The sequence below is a fragment of the Sarcophilus harrisii genome, chromosome 3 (assembly GCF_902635505.1).
Source record: "Sarcophilus harrisii chromosome 3, mSarHar1.11, whole genome shotgun sequence".
Lineage (NCBI taxonomy): Eukaryota > Metazoa > Chordata > Mammalia > Dasyuromorphia > Dasyuridae > Sarcophilus > Sarcophilus harrisii.
In genome coordinates, this window is record NC_045428.1 from 170,213,013 (window position 1) to 170,232,747 (window position 19,735).

At 29.8% G+C, this 19,735-nt stretch overlaps 1 protein-coding gene across 1 annotated transcript in view; it reads right to left on the minus strand.

The window, feature by feature from the left end:
• Nucleotides 1-5,815: 5,815 nt before the first annotated feature.
• The window catches only part of LOC100933217 (high affinity choline transporter 1), a 32,952-nt gene continuing 19,032 nt past the window's right edge, over nt 5,816-19,735 (minus strand). Inside the window, exons 5-8 of the mRNA XM_031958783.1 lie at nt 14,862-15,010; nt 13,077-13,220; nt 8,994-9,147; nt 5,816-6,613 (exon numbers count right to left, since the gene is read on the minus strand). Of these exons, the coding sequence (XP_031814643.1) occupies nt 6,321-6,613; nt 8,994-9,147; nt 13,077-13,220; nt 14,862-15,010 (740 nt within the window). The 3' untranslated portion in view covers nt 5,816-6,320. The remainder of the gene's footprint in view (nt 6,614-8,993; nt 9,148-13,076; nt 13,221-14,861; nt 15,011-19,735) is intronic.

Sequence of the window (19,735 nt, forward strand, 5' to 3'; positions counted from 1 at the left end):
AGACTGAAAAAGTTCAAGAGTGATCAATATTTACTAAGATTCCCCTGGAATAACTACTTTTATCAGAAACCACAGACAGAATGGCAGCAAATACAATGGAAGAAAAGTCTCAATTGAGAGTGGACATTTTCTTTTCAGCTGTGAAAACTAGTAGCTGAGAAGTGTCTCTTTTCTCCTCCTTTCCTCCTACTTTCTCCCTACATCCTTTTCTGGATTTATTTATGCTACTCTTCCACTACTGTAAAGTATTTAGTCATTAAGCTACATTCCTGGATGTCTCCACATAATTTTGCGTACATTCTTACTATTATCCTTATTTTCTTTCCATGAAATCTGCCTCAGTGATGACAGACTACAATAGGTTAACTTTCACCCTCATCATGCACAACCTCCACTTCATGTCATTTTCCTAGTTGTAGTTTTATGTGTCATTCTCCTATATTAGAATATAAGTTTCTTATGAGCAAGAATTCTTTCTTCCTTGTAGTAATATTGAAGCAGGAGGGCAACTGTTCCCTTTAAGATTATCACTCTGAAATTTGTGTCTCCTTTGATGAGGATCTCCCAGGCTCCAAGAATTCGGTACAGAGCCCAAACCTTTCAGGATAAGAGAAGCAATACTCTTCAGGGGCAAATCAACTCCCATAGAAATCCTAAATTCTCATTTATGAGGAATCCTGATCTGATCAGTTTGGACTATCCCAGCCTCTATCAAGATACCCAATATAACAGCTTCCCTCAACTAAGGTCTTTGCAGATGGACCTATGTAGCTCACTCAGCTGCCAGGACTCTTCTGCCTACTGAGAAAGCATTCTCAGTGCCAAGATTCCAATTTCCAATGAATCTGCTACTGTAGAAGTCTGTCACTTGGTAAACTGATTTCTATCCAACAATAAACTTTCGTTTTGCAACTAATAATTTGGGAATGAGTGAATTCTTTCATTCCTAAACTTGCGGCTGATTTAAAGGGGAATCTTAACAACTCTGTTATTGCCACTAATCTCTTGACCACCAGGAATTGAGACCACTCAAACTGCATAATTCTCTCTTTCTCTTTCTTTCTCTCTGTCTCTATGTCTGCCTTTGTTTTTGTATGTAGCTCTCTCTCTGTCTCTCTCTCCTTTCCTTTCTCCCTTCCCTCTCTCCTTTCTCTCTCCATTCCCTTCTCTATTATTTTGCTAAATATGTTAAAATGTTAAAAGGTAGCCTTGGGTTAGGATGGGAAATGGGTTTGAAGGAGTTTTATCTTTTTGCCTAGGGCCCTAAAGTTCTGCCTTGGGAAGTTAAAACTCCATTTTAATTTTATGAATGATTCCAAGTAGAACCCTAAGACTTGAAAAAACTCACTTAGATTTCTCTTATGAACATGACCCATGTGGCTCAGTGTCATACAATAATACTGCCCTAGTATTTCATTGCATTCTTTCTTACCCCTTTCCCACATATTCCATTTTAAAGATGGAAGAAATAACAAAAAGTATGTCTCTCAAAGAGTAAGGTCATATGATAAATTTCCCAAACCTTATAGGTCTTGCTTCTTTCATTCAAGAGTTCATTATTAGTATCCTATTTCTCACACACACCCAACAATATCTTTTTAAAACCTGGGGTTGAGAAATCTGCCCAATACAATTCAAAAAGTAATAGGAGAGATTTAGATAGCAATGTGGAAGATTTTTTCAGACAAAAAAGTACTTAAAAATGCTACATTGAAGTATTTGAACAGTGACCTTTCTCAGGAGGTTAAATGCAAGAAGGGGAGATTTGGCAGTTAGCTGTCTTAGATTTAGGTAGAGACCTTCTTCAAAGAAAAGAAGTTAAACTACATCATCACTTGGATTTCTGGACACTACTGTACATTACTAAAGGCCTGAGTACAGTGCTTATTTTCTTTATCATTTCTTTCTTTCTTTTACTATTTTGAATACATCATCATGTTTTTGCCCATATAATGCAGCAGTTTCACTGAGCATGTGTACTGACTTAATTAATGGGTTAGTTTTATTTATTTTCTGTTGCATAGTATTCATAAAGCACCATTTACCCTACTTGCTAATAAAATACATTTCTATTATTCAAGGATCAGCCAAAAAAAAATAAAAGGCAAACCTAGACAATGATATCCTGAATTATATTGGCACAATTTAATACAGTACTATTACATTGAAAACATAGACATCTATTATTTTTAATCTACTTAATATTTAGCATAGTTTTACATAATACTTTTGACAGTCAAAAGTATATATTTTAGAACTACCCATATGCATAGTCTGGCTAATAGCAGACTTACAATAAATTGGTTCCTAATTGCACTTTATACCAGAGCAAATCAGCTTGAAGAATGGAGGGGAAAATGACCATTTATATTTTTAAAACATTACCTCATTTCACTGCATAAAAATAATAACCCAAATCCAATAGTCATCAAACTAAGTTCACTTCTTTCAAGTTTACATTTTATTCAGTTATATAAGATTATACATATACCAAATGTTTTGTTGGATTTAGACAACAGGGTGAATAGCTTATTTGGACTAATCTTTAACATCTCAGTTAACCAAAAACATCTTGAATTTATATATCAATTCTTGAAATACCTGGAAACATGTAAGCATGTCATTCCCAGTCATTTAAAAACACATGAAAATGAAGAATGCAATCATAATAAGAATGCTTTATCTATAAGTAGTAGGCCTAAAAAAAAAAAAATTCCCCTTTTTTTAAAAAAATTTAAAAAAAAAGGGGGGAAAATAAAAAAAAAAAAACCAATTTTTAAAATTAAAAATTAAAAAAAAAAAAAAAAAAAAAAAAAAAAAAAAATTTAAAAAAAAAAAAAACCCCCAAATTAAAAATGGAACCCTTTTAAAAAAACCCCTTTTTTAAAAAAAAAAAAAAAAAAAAAAATTTCCTTTTTGAATCGGGGAAAAAAACCCCCAAAAAAAAAATAAAAAATTTAATTGGAAATTTAAAAATTTAAAAAAAAGGGGGAAAAAAAAAAAAAAACCCCAAATAATTTTAAAAAAAAAATTTTTAAAAGGGGGCCCTTAAAAATTTTTCCCCAAAAAAAAAAAAAAATTTTTTTAAAAAAAAAAAAAAAAAATTAAAAAAACCCCCAAAAATTCCAAAAAAAAAAACCAAGGGAAATTAAAAAAAATTAAATTTAAAAAAACTAAAATTTAAAATAAAAATTTAAAAAAAAAAAAGGGGAAAAAATTTTAAAAAAAAAAAAATTTAATTCAAAAAAACCCAAAAAAATTAAGGAAAATTTTTTTAAAAAAAAAAATTTGAAAAATTAATTAAAGGGGTTTAAAAAATTTTAAAAAAAAAAAAAAATTCCCAAAAAAAAAAAAGGAAAAAAATTAAAAAAAAAAAAAAAAATTTTTTAAAAAATTTAAAAAAAAAAAAATTTTTTTGGCCCCGGGGAAAATTAAAATTTAAAATTTTTAAAAAAAAGGGAAAAAAAAATTTTTTTAAAAAAAAAAAAAAGGAAAAGGCTAAAAAAAAAAAAACCAATTTTGAAAACCCAAAACCCCGGTTTTAAAAAAAAAAAAAAAAAACCCAAAAATTTAATAATTAAAAAAAAAAAAACCCAAAATTTTTAAAAAAAAACCAAAAAAAAAAAAAAAAAATTTTTAAAAAAAAATTTAAAAAGGAAAATTTTTCCCTTTAAAAAAAAAACCCCCCAAAAAAAGGAAAAATTTTTTAAAAAAAAAAAAAAAAAAAAAAAAAATTTTTTTAAAAAAAACTTAAAAAAAAAAAAAAAAATTTTTTTTTTAAAAAAAAATTGCTTTAAAAAAACCCTTTAAAAAAAAAATTTTTTAATTAAAAATAAAACCTTTTCCCAAAAAAAATTTAAAAAAGGAAAAAAATTTAAAAAAATTTTTTAAAATTAAAATTTTAAAAAAAGCCCTTTTAAAAAAAATCAAAAAGGAAAAAAAAAAAGGGTTTAAAAAAAAAAGGGAAAAAAAAAAAATTTTTTTTTCCAAAATTTTTTTTTTTAAAAAAAAAAAAAAAAAATTTAAAAAAAAAGGTTTTTCCGGTTTTTTAAATTAAAAAAAAAAAAAAAGGGGGGAAAAAATTTTGGGCAATTTTTAAAAAAAAAAATTTTAAAAAAATTTTTAAAAAAAAAAAAAAAATTTTTTAAAAAACCCGGGAAAAAAAAAAAAGGCTTAAAAAAAAATTTTGGAAAAAAAGGGGAAAAAAGGGAAAATTTTAATAAAAAACCAAATTTTTTTTCCCCCAAAAACCCAAAAAATAAAAAAAAAATTTTAAACCCAAATTAAATTTTCCAAAAATTCCCAAAAAAAGGGGGAAAAAGGGAAAAAAAAATTTTTTTTGGTTTTCCCCAAAAAAAACCCTTTTTTAAAAAAATTTTTTTTTTAAAAAAAATTAAAAAAAAAATTTTTTTAACCAAAAAAATTTTTTGGGAAATTTTTTTTAAAAAATTTTTTTAAAAATCTAAAAACCCCAGGGGGGGAAAAAAAAAAAATTTTAAATTTTTTTAAAGGGGGGAAAAAAATTTTTTTAAAAAAACCAAAATTTTAAAAAAAAACCCCAAAAAAAAAAAAAAAAAAAAAAAAATTTTTTTATTATTCCCAAAATTTTAAAAAAAATTTTTGGAAAAAATTTGGGGGTTTTTTGGTTGGGAAAATTTGGTTTTTTTTAAAAATTTTAAAATCCTTTTTTTTTTTAAAAAATTTAAAAATTTTTTAAACTTTGGGAAAAAAAGGAAAAAAAAAAAAAATTTTTTTTTTTTTGGGAAAGGGGAAAAAAACCCAAAAAAATTTTTTTCTTTTTGGGGGGTCCCCCAAAACCCCCCTTTTTTTTTTGAAAAATTAAAAAAAAAATTTTAAAAAAAAAAAAATTTTTTTTTTTTTTTTCCCTTTTTTAAAAATTTTTTTTTAAAAATTTTTTTTTTTTAAAAATTTTTTTTAAAAAAAAGGGGGAAAAGGGGGGGAAAAAAATTGGAATTTTTTGGTTTTTTTTAAAAACCTTGCTTTTTTTTTTTTTTAAAAAAAAATTTTAAAAACCAAAAAAGGTTTCCCTTTTTTTTTCCTTTTTTTTGGGTTTAATTTTTAAAAAAGGGAAAAAGGGGTTTTAAAAAAAAAATTTTTTTTTTTTTTTTTTTTTTAAAATTTAAAAACCCCTTTTTTGGGGTTTTTAACGAAAAATTAAAAAAATTTTTTTAAAAAAAAATTTTAAAAAAAAAAAATTTTAAAAAGGGGGAATTTTTTTGGGGTTTAACGTTTTTTTGGTTTCCGGAAAAAATTTTTTTTTTAAAAAAAAAAACCGGGGCCCCAATTATTTTTAAAAAAATTAAAAAAACCCCCTTTTTTGGGGTTTTTTGGGGAAAAAAAAAAATTTTTAAAAAGGGTTAAAAATTTTTCAAAAAATTTATTTTAAATTTTTTTTTAGGGTTTTAAATTTGGGTTTTAATTTTTTTTATTTTCTTTTTTTGGGGAAATTCTTTTTAAATTAAAGGGGAAAATTTTTTCCAAAAAATTTAATTCAAATTATTTTTAAAAAATTTTTTTTTTTAATTTTAAAAAATAAATTTTTTTTAAAAAAAGGGAAAAAAATTTTTTAAAAAAAAAATAAAAAATTTTTGGAATTTTTAAACCAATTTTAATTTTAAAAAAAAAAAATTTAAAATTTTTGGTTTTTGGGAAATTAAAAAAAAAAATTTTTCCCCAAAAATTTAAAAAAAACCTTTTTCCTTAATGTTTTTTGGGTTTTTCTTTTTCCCAATTTTAAAAAAAATTTTTTTTTTTTTAAAAAAAAGGAAAATTTTAAATAAGTGACCTTTTGAGGTAGGATTCAAATTGATCTTTCAGACTTTTGGTCCAGTGATCTATTCACTCTGCCATCTAGATACTTCTATATTCTGCTTTTCAGGCTGAGTGGTTTGCATAGGCTTTGTCTCATGACTGAAATATACTCCCTTTTTAAGGATACTTAGTTTCTTTCAAGGCTTAGGTGACATCTTCTATACATAGTCCTTCCTTATAACCTAATGGGCATATTGGATGATTTTACTTAGTATTCAAATGTATTACTCATGTTATCTATGCCATAAACTTAAGAACAGGGATTTTCTCTTTGTATCTCCAGTGCCCAGAACTTGACACAAATTGCTATAAATAATTATTGCTTAATACAAGTCTATTGAATTGAGATGTAACCTCAAGTTGCATTGAGTAAGGCATCTAATCAATTGGCTAAAAGGATATTGCTAAGCATACTTATAGATATTAAGTAAATCATCAAGTTAAAAAAATATTCGGGATAAGGGAATGTCCCAGCTTATTTCATGCTCTTAAATGAAATAGGAAATAAGGAATCCCCTTAGGGAAAAGGGAGACAGAATGATTATTTTTAAAATAGTACTTACATTTTGTCTGAATAATAGTTGGTAGATATTTTGAGCAAACATTGAACTTGCTGATAGGATAGAAGAATCTGCAGATGACATTACAGCAGCTGTTACTGCACCCAGGCCAAAGAAAGAAATGTATACTGGACAGAGATACTGCAGCACAATGGGTAAAATCATATTTGCTTCTTCCCTTTCTATGGGGTGTGGAAGACCATATGTAGTCTTATTCCAATCTGTTGGATTCAAAATTTGCAAAAATCAGATATACTATTCATTCAAATTCAAAGCATATAGAAGTAGAAAAAAATATAGAAAGGATTCTCTCCCCAAAGCCTTCCCTTTATAAATAAGAAAACTAATTCCCAGTAAGATTAAGTGATTTATCCAAAGTAAAAGAGTAAGAGCTGGAATTCAAATACAGGTCTTTAGTTCCAGGTTCTACATTTTAGGAAGGACATTGATAAACTGAAAAATATGTAGGGGAGGGCCATAAGGAGGGCAAAAAGTCTCAACTTCATGTCAGATGAAGATTGGTTTGTTTAACCCAGAGAAGACCTGGGAGAGGAGCAAGGGACATGACACCTGTCTTCAAGTGTTTGCAAGATTAGTACATGAAAGAGAAAATAGATTATTTCTATTTGCGTACAAAAAATAGCAATCTAGTAGAAACAGGTGAAATTTGAGAAGGGGGAAATTTATGCTCAATATAAGGAAATACTTTGTGACAATTAGAAATAGCAAAACGAAAAACAAATGGACTGCTTTGGGAAAGATGAATTCTCCATCATTTGCCACCTTGAATCAAAGTTCAAATGATCACTTATTCAATGTGATATAGGGCAATTTTTTCCTGGTTGTGATTTGGACTGGATGGGCTCTTGAATACTCAATTTCAAAGATTCTCTGAGACTAGGTATTCCCAGTGACAAATCTATTGGCAGTTAAATATCATTCAAATTTTTATTTGTGTGTGTGGGGAATAAATATAGAGAGAATTTAACATGGACTTTTTGTTAAAAATAATAAAGCAATTTTCTTTTAAAAGCTGATACTTCGTGAACATTATTTCTTCTGTGCCTTAGATTATTACTTTTCTATCTTCCTATAAGATTGAACTGGTATGCCAAGCACTGCAGAATTCTAAAACATTCTTGAGTCAAACTATTCTAAGGGAATAAATGTAATTGCCAAGGTCTCAAGGATGTGTGCATTTGCCTAAAGAATATTCTTCTCTGACAGTTGTCAAGAAAGATTTTAAAATTTAATCCAGATTTCCTGAAGAGTGATTTGGGCTATTTACTCATGGAAGCTTTAAAACCAACATTTCTCAGGGCCTATTAAAAAGTTTTTTTTTGAAAAAATGCCTTTTATTTTTACTTTACAGTTACTTCTGGATAAAGCAATACACTTCTCTTTTCTCCTCCCACTCAAGATATATTAAACCTTTCCTTGTAACAACAACAAAAAAAAAAAAGACTAAAAAAATTAAAGAAATACAACTGATACAGTGGTATCTGGTAAAAAATAAAATATTCTCGTAATTCCTCATTTCTTTCCCAAGAGGAAAGTAATACATGACATTATCTGTTCTCTGAGATCACAATTGGTTTTTGGTTGTTCAGAATCAGACTTCCTTTTAGTGACTATTGTCCCTATGTTATATCATTCTGTAAGTGGTATTGCTTCTGAATATTTCATTTTTCTTCACATAACAAAATTTTCCTGTGTTTTTTTATGAATTCCTCATATTTGCAATTTCTTTTTAGTTATACTTCAATTGATCAGCATCTTTTTGTTTCTAATTCACAACATAATGTCCTGCTATGAACATTTGGCACATTTTATATCTTTCTTTCTTCCCTTTTTAGGAAAAAGGAATACAAGTCAGATCTCTGCGTCAAAGTATATGAACAGTTTAGTCATTTTTCTTGAAAAATTTCAAATAGTTATCTAAAATGTTTAGATCAATAGACTACTCCAATAACACTTTATGTCTTTTCCCAGACTCTCTCCATTGCTTTCTGTTATCTTTTGTTTGGGTCAAATTTGGCAGTTTCTAGAGTTTGTGGTGAAAGCACAAAGTTGTTTTAATTTTAAATTCTATAGCTAGTAGTAATTTGGAGTATGATTTTTTATGGTAATTTATAGTTTGCAAATTTGCATTTGAAAACTTCATATCCATTCACCAATTTGGAAATGATTCAGTATTACATATTTGTTTCAGTGTGTGTGTTTATATGTGTGTATATGTACCTTAGCTATCAATTTTTATCGCTAATATTTTATGTTAATATTTTTCCAATAAAATTTTTCCTTCTTTTATCTTGATTGATTTATTCTGTGTAAATGATTTTTCATTTTGTGTGACTAAAATTATTTTACTCTTTGTGAATATCTGTATCACTTTCTATCACCATAATTATGAAAGGTATTGTCTTTTATTCTTAGGTCACATAGTCATTTGGTGATTATTACAATTTGATGTATGACTCATTTTATGTCAAAGTAAATTCAAAGGCTGGAAACCAATATTTCAAATCAACTAAATAACATGGGGTTCCAAGTCTATATATTAATGACCATAGTGTTGTCAGTAACAAGATAAAATTTTACCTGTTGATGCTCCAATTGCACCAATAAGTATTCCAGGGAGAGCCATCACTAAACACCCAAAAGCTGCCAAAAAGGATAGAAGCTGAGCATAGGTTGCTGAAGATGATGACAGAACTCTTTGAAAATAGGGTTGCCATGGAATCCCTCCGATCATCTGCAAAGAAATCAAATACTTACATCTGGGTCTGAAAACATTTCCAGAAATGACAGCTACAATATGCTTCCCTATAATCTAATTATTGTTTTTTTTCCAAAGTATGACTATTCTACTGCAGATAGTGAATAGGATCTACTTATCTCATATATACTAAGTTGCCAGAAATGTGGTACAGATTTTGATTCCTGTAAAAACTGGAATTACAAGAATTCACACACATAAATATGATTGGATTCTGTGGAAATCTTTCTATATCATAAGCCATCAAGATATATTTTTATAAGTTCACTGTTGACTAGATTAGAGCACATCTCTATCTCAGTGAGGGGCTAAAAATGACTCCCTAAATGGGAGGTGCTAGTGGAAAATGTGACTAATAGAAGAGAAACTATAACCTTGGACATTGTACAATATCTATCACTGAAAAATAATACCAATTTTAGAAGACTGATTAAAAAAGAAGAACTTCAAAATCAAAATGTATCAGGTGCCAGTGCTGCTAATGGGAAAGTCTAGCTGGCAAAGTACTCTAGGACAAGAGAGGATTTTTTTTCTAGAGGGGATATCTATCTATATATTTATATCTATATCTATATCTATCTATCTCAAATATTGCTTGAGGATGGCAGGTGTGTTCTGAGATCTGTGATTTCTTCAATGTAAGGAATTCTTTGTGTGGAAATATTTTCTACTAGAATGGTATTATTTGGTAATTTATAGTTGTGGTAAATACCTGTGACACTGAGATTAAATGATATACTCATGGTTACAAAGTTCTTTTAAGTCTAAGACAGGACTTGAACCAGGTTCTACCTTACTTCTAAATTGGTCCTCTATCTATAATACTATACTTTTTTTCCCTTAGAAGACATTATATTTAAATATAGTTCTCTTCATTTTTTCAGACAAAATTACTTTCTCTTTCTTCTTCTGTCTCTATCTTCTCTCTTTCCCTCCTCTTCTCTCCTTCCCTTCTTTTCTTCCTCCCTCCCTCTTTCCTTCTCTCTCTGTCTCTTTCTCTCTCATTTTAGTTTTATATATATATATATATATATACACACACATAATTTTGTGTGCAAAAACACACACAAACACACATATATACACAACACATGTGCACACATATACAATACATACCTATTTACCTATTGCCTCCCCAATTAGACTATGATTTCCTTGAAAACAAAGACTTACTTTTTGCTCATTTCTTTTTATGCCCAGTCCATAAACCACTTTATGGCACATAGTAAGTATTTAATAAATATTTGGTGACAATTGTCTTATTATACCAATTTCTCCTTCTCCTTGTTGCTGTCATATCCTGATCTCCACATTATTCTCCTATTTTTGATGACTATCAGCTTTCTTGACTCCAGCTACCTCTTTTTCCACAATACATTAATTACATTTCACTCTAATTATACCATATCATTTCTTAGATTTACATTAGCTCCATGATCTAGAATTCTAAAATTACACTCTCCAAGTAGTCACAATTGTTTCCTTTTCTTGTATTTCTCTCATACATACTATGGCCAAATTTTCAACTTTATTGTGTCCCTTTGCCCCTTGAATAATCCTATTTCTTCAAGTCCATATCTCCCAGTCTGACTTTGCTTTCTTTTAAACCCAGCCTTAGTCTTGTTATTTGCTACTGTTTTACTACATAGATACTTTAGAATATTCTCTGATTTTATGTAGTGTTTTATCTATGAATGTGTATTCTTCAGTAACTCTGTCTTTTGATTTTTCCTTTCCTGCTCAATATCACTGTAAACATGAGTATAGAAAAAATGTACATTTTTGATGATTGTGATCACGATGTATGGTATCTAACTTCAGCTGAAATCTTGTTGAAGTACGAAAATTTTCACTCCTATCTGTATTGATAGCTCATTCATTTTGTAATTTACAGAGAGGTTATTCTAAATATTTTATTCTTTACTTTCAACTAAATCCATCAACAAGCTCCACGCTTATATTAGTTGGTCTTGTACTTTACTAAGAATCAAATTACAAAAATGTTAGATTTGCTAGGGAACTCAACTACTCATTTCATACATAAAAGTAATCTCTACTCTAACACAGTTGACAAATGATTCACTAGTCCCTGTTTGAAGAGCTTCAAGATTTACCATCTCTTAATGACACTTCTGAAGAATTTCAATTGTTAAGCAATGCTTCTCTCGCCCTTTTCCTCACTATTTCCTAATTTCTAGTTTAAATTGGCTTCTTTGAAATTTCCATCCATTGGTCTTAACTTGATTTTCTGAGGTCAAATGGAATAAATTTAATCTTTATTTTATATGACAGCCCTTCAAGTATTTGAAGACAGGTATTATGTATACAATCCCCTTCCCTGAAAGTCTTCTTTTCTCTAGGCTCAGTGGGTATATTCTCTTTAAAAATACTGAATATAACCAATGTGTTCTTCCTTAGTCTCCATTTTGTATTATTCAGATTCCTTAGTACTTCTAATATCCTTCTGTTTGTTTACAAAAGAAACTTTCCTATTTCTTCCTTTATATATTTTTCTATTAAGTTTCCTTCTGCTTTTTATGAGACTTTAGTTCAACAGTCATCACCCTACACCTCTTCATCTTCAGTCTTTTCCTGTGCCTTGGGTCCTTTCCATCAACTTTTACAGAATTATAAAATATCACATCTGGAAAGAATCTCAGACTACATCTATTCCAACTTGAACACAGACAAGAATCTCTAAAACTCCCCTATATTACTTTAAAATAATTCGCCCCTCATGCTAGAGTATATTGTTTCTTATATTATAGATATAATCATATTGTTCTTCTGCCAAAAAATACTCAGTAGCTCCCTACTGACTTTTAAGTAAATTTTCAGTTCCTCTGCCTGGTATTTAAGATCCAGTCCCACTCTATCATTCTACTCATATTACTTGTATCTATGCTCTTTATGATCAAGTCAAATTGTAAAATTTTCTGCCCTTTTAAAATACACTTTACTGTAATACTTCCTTACCTTTGTTTAGGCTGTTTCACATGCTAGAAATGCATCTTCTCCAATAAGCAAAAAAGCAACATCATTTTTTTCAAACTCTGATATAGTTTAAAAGTTATCTGTATGTTTTTGTTTAATTAAGACTTTTGTATAATCTTAATATATGTATATAAGATATCTTGTTAAAAGAAAGCTTTTAAAACTATGGCATTGTCAATGGAGTCAAATTCTTTTTTAGTAAGCAAAAAATAGAAAACTATTTTTTTTTATTATTCTTTTAAATTCCTGATTCTATTTCAGACATCTTTGATAAGATTTCATTTTAGAACTGTGGGCAAGATAGAAGTATAACCTTCATTAAAAAAAATGTTGTAGTAGTCACTAAAACTCAAAAGAATTCTAAAGTTAATGTGATAATATTAATTCTAATCATACTATGAAATTAAAATAAAGGATTATTACCCAAGGGAAAACTTTTAAGGTGATCCCATTGTTGTCAGTATTCTTTTTTTGCTTTATTTTTAAAAGTATTGTGATAGGCTGGTGGAAAAATAATTGGCAGTGTGTCTTATTGTGCCTCTTAAATTATAATGTGTAGACAGCTGCTTATTTTACCTATGCATAAGAACAGTCTAGTCTCAGAGCCAAAGTTATTACCCTTGTCTATGACCTTGTTTTCTAACTTTAGCATCAGTCAACTCCATCAACGAGCCAAGATTTGCTTTTCATTATTGTCACCATGCTGCCACATACATTTGATGCTTCATTGAAAATGAAAAGACTCCCAGGGCTTACTTGGCCCATCTGACAGAATGTGACAGAATATGGGCTTTCCTGGGCCACCTGACATCTGGTTTAGTAAGGTACTTTTCGTCTGTTATTGTCTCTGTCAAAAGATGAAGATTTATTCCACTACAAAACAGATATTTTATTTGTATGATATCACTTACCAGTAAAAGAAAATTATCAATCCAAGTGTATACGTCATTTGATTTAAGAGATCCTAACCAAGGTTCCTGGAAAAGTTTATGCACAGCAGTAAATCCAATGTCTGCCACAGCATGATGTGACATCGCAAAAGGTACGCTGATCCACTGTAACAAAAAATTAACATTATAACATGTTTAGGTTTTCATAAATCTCCCAAGATTCTTCTTTAAACAACTCTAAAATGTAATGTCTGTTTGAATTCTGGAATGGCAAAATCGACAAAAGTTTGGGGTAACATTTTTTCTAGCCCAAGACAATTTAGGTGATCAGAAGGGAATTTTACGATACTGGATGGGAAAAGCAGCAGCCAGAAGCAGTGGCAGGTCATGGAGGTTGCTGAAACAAGCAGTAGTAGTAGCTTCAGGAACTCTTATTTCAGAGATTGTAAGGGGGTTAGACAATTGGTCAGAAGAAGATTCTAAGGGATCCTGAGCTGACACCAAGTGCAGAACATTGTTATATTGTCCTCATATACTTCTGGGTCCTTCCTTAGTAAAGACCAGAGTAGAGAACTGGAAAATGGTGATCACCTCCCTCCCCTCATCAAACTATATTAGAAGCACGGAAAACTCACAGACCCCAAATTTAGTTGAGGAGAAAAAGAGCACAACAAAAACTGAATGTGGGGACAATGTTTCTTTTATACCTTTCTGGTACAAGCCCAATTTTAACAGTAATTTGAAAGTCAAGAAATATGCTGAAAAAATGACTGAACAACAACCAAAGAAACTGATCATAAAAATCTACTATGGTGACAGAAAAGATTAAAACACAATTTAGATGACAACAATATGAACACAGTTACAGGTAAAGTTTCAATGGAAAACAAAAAGCAAATTGGACAGAAACCCAACAAGAATTCCTGGAAGGGCTAAAGAAAAAAAAAAAAGAGTGGTAGAGGAAAATGGGAGGTGGATGATAACAATGCAAGAAAATTATGAAATTATGAAAGAGAAATCACAAGAGACTTAATAAAGTTAAAAGTTTACATTTTTATATGGGAAGATCTACATGTAATTTCTAATAATTTTTTCATTATTGGAGCAGTTAAAAGAAGTCTACATAGAGGACATAGGCATGAATTGATTGAGTTGGGAAGACCTCAAAAAAATGAAGGCTTGACAAAAAGAGATAATGTGAAAAAAGTTACTGTGGGAGGGGAGGGGGAAAATGGGGGAAATTATCTTAAATAAGAGAGACAATCAAGGAAGAGATTTTATAGTGTAGGAGAAGATGGGGGAGTGGGCAATACTTGAACCTCCTTCTCATTGGAATTGGTTCAAAATGGGAAGAAAATATAAACAGACACACAAAGAGACTCAGTTGGGAATAGAACTCTATCTTACTATATGGAAGTAATAGGCAAAGGGAATAAGAGAAGGACATGAAGGATAAAAGGGAAGGTGGATTAAGGGAAATAGTGATTAGAAGCAAAACAAATTTTTGAGGAGGGACAGAATTAAAAAAAGAGAGAGAAGGATAAACAGTTTTTAATAGTTGAAATCAATTTAAGAATCAAGAAAAACAACCAAAAATGTAAAAACAAATTCAATGCTTGGTTCTAAATGAAACCCAGCCATCCCTGAGTGATATTTTGTTCTTATTTACTTAGTTCTTAGTGATAATTAATCCCTTATCTATCTCCCATCCTCTCCATGACAGAAAATGCATATCAACTGACTTTTAGTTGACTTGTCATACAGAAACACTATTTTGAAAGTGGAAAAATAGTTGTTCAAACTCACCAGTCCCAAAAAAATGCAGAAGAGTTGCACAACATCAGTGTAGGCCACTGAGTAGAGTCTACCCACCAGGGTATACAGAATTGCAATCAAGGCAGAAACAATAACTGAAAGGTTTATATTGATATCAATAATCACACTGATGTTTACACCTGAAAGGAAAGAAATACTATAATTGAAGTGTTATGAGTTCTACTTTCTTTTTAAGACCACGATTGGTCAAAGGAGTTAATCATAAAGAACAATTAAATTTTATTTTCTGTGTAGTTTGATATCAGAGAATCAAAAAAAGGAAGTAACTTGTCCAAAATCACAACAGTAGTAAATAGAGCCAGAATTAGAACTCAAGGCTTCTGACTAAATTCGGTGTTTTTCCTAATTCATCACACTGAAGAAAACTATTTTCTGCAAATGATGGTACTTTATATCAATACCTGTACTGATACTTTCTAACTATGTTGTCCCTTTTATCCTACATCTCCTTCTCTTATTCCCTTTGCCTATTACTTCCATATGGTAAGATAGAGTTCTATTCCCAACTGAATCTCTTTGTGTATCTGTTTATATTTTCTTCACATTTTGAAACAATTCCAATGAGAATGAGGTTCAAGTTTTGCCCACTCCCCCATCTTCTCCTCCACTATAAAATTTCTTCCTTGCTTGTCTCTCTTATTTAAGATAATTTTCCCCATTTTCCTTCTCCCTTCCCATAGTATCTTTTTTTCATAGTATCTCTCTTTGTCTAACTATCTAACTATGTAATAATAGTACCTATGTCCTTGACTTGTTTTTAAGATAAGATTTAAGATAAGATATGATTAACATATATAAAGCTTTTTGCAAATATTAAAGTGTTATGTAAGTACTAGCTCTCATTACTATTACTGCTAACATTTAAAAAGGGATCTGTCTAGTTGTACTTTTGTTCCACAAACCACAAAATCAGATATAAAATATTGTTTCTCTGAAGTCTTTAAAATATGAATCTAGACTAGTTTTAGGAATAAGTTATACTTTTCTCTACCTTTAGGACTTTTTTGTTCACAAATATTTTGGAAATTATGTCTCCTAAAGATTTCATTTGGTTATACATCAATATTAACATGAAAATTAGATATTTTCACATTTATCTGGTATATAACTACTCTTTTAAAAGTACCTTTTATTATATGGTTATCACCTAAGTATTTACATTAAGAGCACAGATAACTGAAATGAGTGAATGATTTAAAAAATTCTTCTTTGACATTATAATAACATTTTGGAATTTATTTTCCTCTTTGATATGGTGTGTATATAGGGAAATAACAAAACTTTTTGCTGACCAAAACATAACCCAATGGTAGAGGTTTTACTAATGTCATGTATAAATAACAAATGTACAAATGTATAAATAACAAATGCCATCCATGTGGGTGGATTATAATGACATGTTCTTCACTTACCTTTTGTTCTAGTTCAAATTTTTTTTCCATATTAAGTCAGAGAAGATATTAAAAATTTCTAACCATAAGTCATATTTGTCTGAGACAAAGGTATGTAATTTCAACCTTGGATGTGAGGGTTAAAGAAAGATAATCAGTCTGGTACTCTACCTTCCTCTCGTTATCTGGATATAGTGACTTGTAGCCTCTGTTGAGGGCTAAAGAAATGTAAGCCTATATTGATTGGCGAGATTCTTCTTTGTCATTGTCTAGATGGGAACTGAAATGATGAATAAGTTGCAATGAAAAGACAATAAAGTAGGGGACAACATTAAATTATAACAATACCAACAGGGCCACATGCCCAATGATAGTATCAGGAGAAAGAAAGAGAAAAAGAGAGAAAGAAGAAAAAGAAGAGAAAGAAGAGAAGAGAAGAAAAACATAATATTCAATAGAAAGACCAGAGATGTCGTGCTATACTCAGGTATAGGCCCAGCCAGAAACAGCTCCCACTGCTGGTCCAGACAATAATATGTCTTCAGCAGAAGACATCAACACCCTACAGAATGAGAAGCATAAGTTGACTTTCTAAGCATGTGCTCCAGCCACATGTTTTCCTTATTTGTGATTCCCCATGAGAGTTTCCTACTTGATGGCAGGAAATACAGATTTAATAATTCTAACCATAAATGTAAATGGAATGAACTCCCCCATAAAGAGGAGGCAGAGAACAGACTGAATCAAAAGTCAGAACCCTACAATATGTTGTTTACAAAAATACATTTAAAGGGGGATACATATAGAGTAAAGGCAAAAAGGCTGGGAAAAATCTATTAAAGCCAGGTGAAGTCAAAAAAAAGAGGGGTAGCCAGCCTTGTTCTAGATCAAAAGCAAAAAGCAAAAAATTGGTCTTAATTAAAAGATCTAATTACATCCTGCTAAAGGGTAAATAAACAAGGGCCGATATCAATATTAAATTATACCAATGGTATGGCATCCAACTTCCCAAAGGGAGAAGAAGAGGTTGCAAGAAGGAAATAGACAATAAAACTGTAAAGTGGGGAGATCTCAATCTTAATTTCAGAATTAGACAAAATCAAACCCACAAAACAAATAAGAAAGAAATTAAAGAAATAAATAGAATAATTGAAAAATTAGGTATGTTGAATCTTAGGAGAAAATTGGAAGGAAGAAAGGAATATACTTTCTTCCTCAACAGTTCAAAATGGAACCCTATTCAAAAACTGACCTATATTAGGACATGGACCCTAAAATTAAATGCAAGAAAGCAGAAATAGTAAAACCTTTTCGAATCATGATGCAAAAAACCATTCAAAACAAAAGTTGGAAATTAGACCAAAAAGTAATTGGAAACTAAACAATTTCATCTTAAAGAATGAGGGTGAAGAGCAAATTATAGAACAATTAATAATTTCCTCCGGATAATGACAATGATGGATTTACCCAAAATTTATGAGATGAGCCAAAGCGGTAATGGGAATTTTATTCCTTGGGGGCTTACTTGAATAAAACAGAGAAAGAAAAGATTAAAAATTGGGCTTGCAACCAAAAAAATTAAAAAAGATCAAATTAAAAACCCCCAATCAAATAACTAAATTTGAAATTTAAAATTAAAAGGAGAAATTAAAAAATATTGAAAGTAAAAAACTATTAACTAAAATTAATAAAACTAAGAGTTGGTTCTATGAAAAAAGCCAATAAAATAGAATAAGCCTTTGGTAAATCTGATTAGAAAAAGGAGGGAGGAAAATGAAAAGAATCAAAAATGAAAAGGGAGAACTTTCCACCAATAAGAGGAAATTAGAGAAATAAAGGTTATTTTTCTCAACTTTTTAAATAAATTTGATAACCTAATTAAATGGATGATTACCCAAAATATAGACTTCCCAGACCAACCGGAGGAGGAAGTAAATTGGGAATAGTCCCATTTCAGAAAAAGAAAATAGAACAGGCAAATTAAACAACTCCCCAAGAAAAATCCCCAGGACCAGATGGTTTTTGAGTTTTTTCCAAATATTTAAAGAACAATTGGCCCCAAAGTTATATAAATTATTTGGGAAAAAAATAGGTCCTACCAAATTCCTTCTTGACACCAGACATGGTCGATAATTTAAAAACCGGAAGGGAAAACAGAGAAAGAAATATAGACCAATCCTCCTAATGAATATTGATGCTAAAATCTTTAAATAAGATATTAGCAAAAAGACTACAAAAATCATCTCCAGGATAATACACTATGATTAAGTAGGTTTATAATTAGGAAGCAGGGCTGGTTTCAATATTAGGAAAACTATAAATATAATTGGACATGTTAAAACCAAATTAACAAAACCTTATATCATCTCAATAGATGCAGAAAAACATTTGACAAAACCAAATCCATTCCTATTAAAAACTTAGACTACGGGAATAAATGGACTTTTCCTTAAAAACAATGAGCAGCATCTATTTAAAACCATCAATAAACATCTTATGTAATGGAGACAAACTGCAACCATTTCCAATAAGATCTGGAGTGAAACAAGGTTGCCCACTATCACCGTTACTATTTAATATTGTATTAGAAATGTTAACTTTGGCAATAAGAGCCTAGAAAGAGATTAAAGGAATAATAATAGGCAATGAGGAAACCAAATTATCACTCTTTGCCGAAGACATGAATGGTTAACTTGAGAACCCCAGAGATTCTACTAAAAGTTATTTAAAATAATCCACAACTTTGAAAGTTGTTGGTTATAAAAAAACCAACATAAGTCATCAACATTCTTATATATCACTAACAAAACCAACAGTCAGAGTTACAAAGAGAAATTCCATTTAAAGTAACTATGATAATATAAAATATTTAAGGAATCTATCTGCCGGGAAAATCAGAAACTTTATGGAGCAAAAATTAAGACCACTTTTCACACAAATTAAGTCTGATTCAACCAATTGGAAAAATATTAAATGCTCTTGGATAGGATGAGAAATATAATAAATGAAATTCCTAAACTAATCTATTTTATTTATCACTATTCCAATCAGACTCCCAAAAAAACTATTTTAATGACCTAGAAAAATAACAAAAATTCTATGGAAAAACAAAAGGGTCCAAAATTTCAAGGGAATTAATGAGAAAAATCAAAATGAAGGTGGCTTTAGTTGTAAATTAGATTTAAAATTATAATTATAAGGCAACCCAGTTACCAAAACCATTTGGTATTGTCTAAGGAAAGATTAGTTGATGTGGAACAGGTAGGTTAAGGATAAAACAACAACAATAAACAACCTAGTCTTTGACAAACCCAAGGACCCCAGCTTTTGGGATAAGAACTTACTGTTTGATAAAAATTGCTGGGAAAATTGAAACTAATATGGCAGGAAACAGGCATTGATCCACATTAAATGTAAAACAAAGATAAGGTCAAAATGGGTTCAAGGACCTAG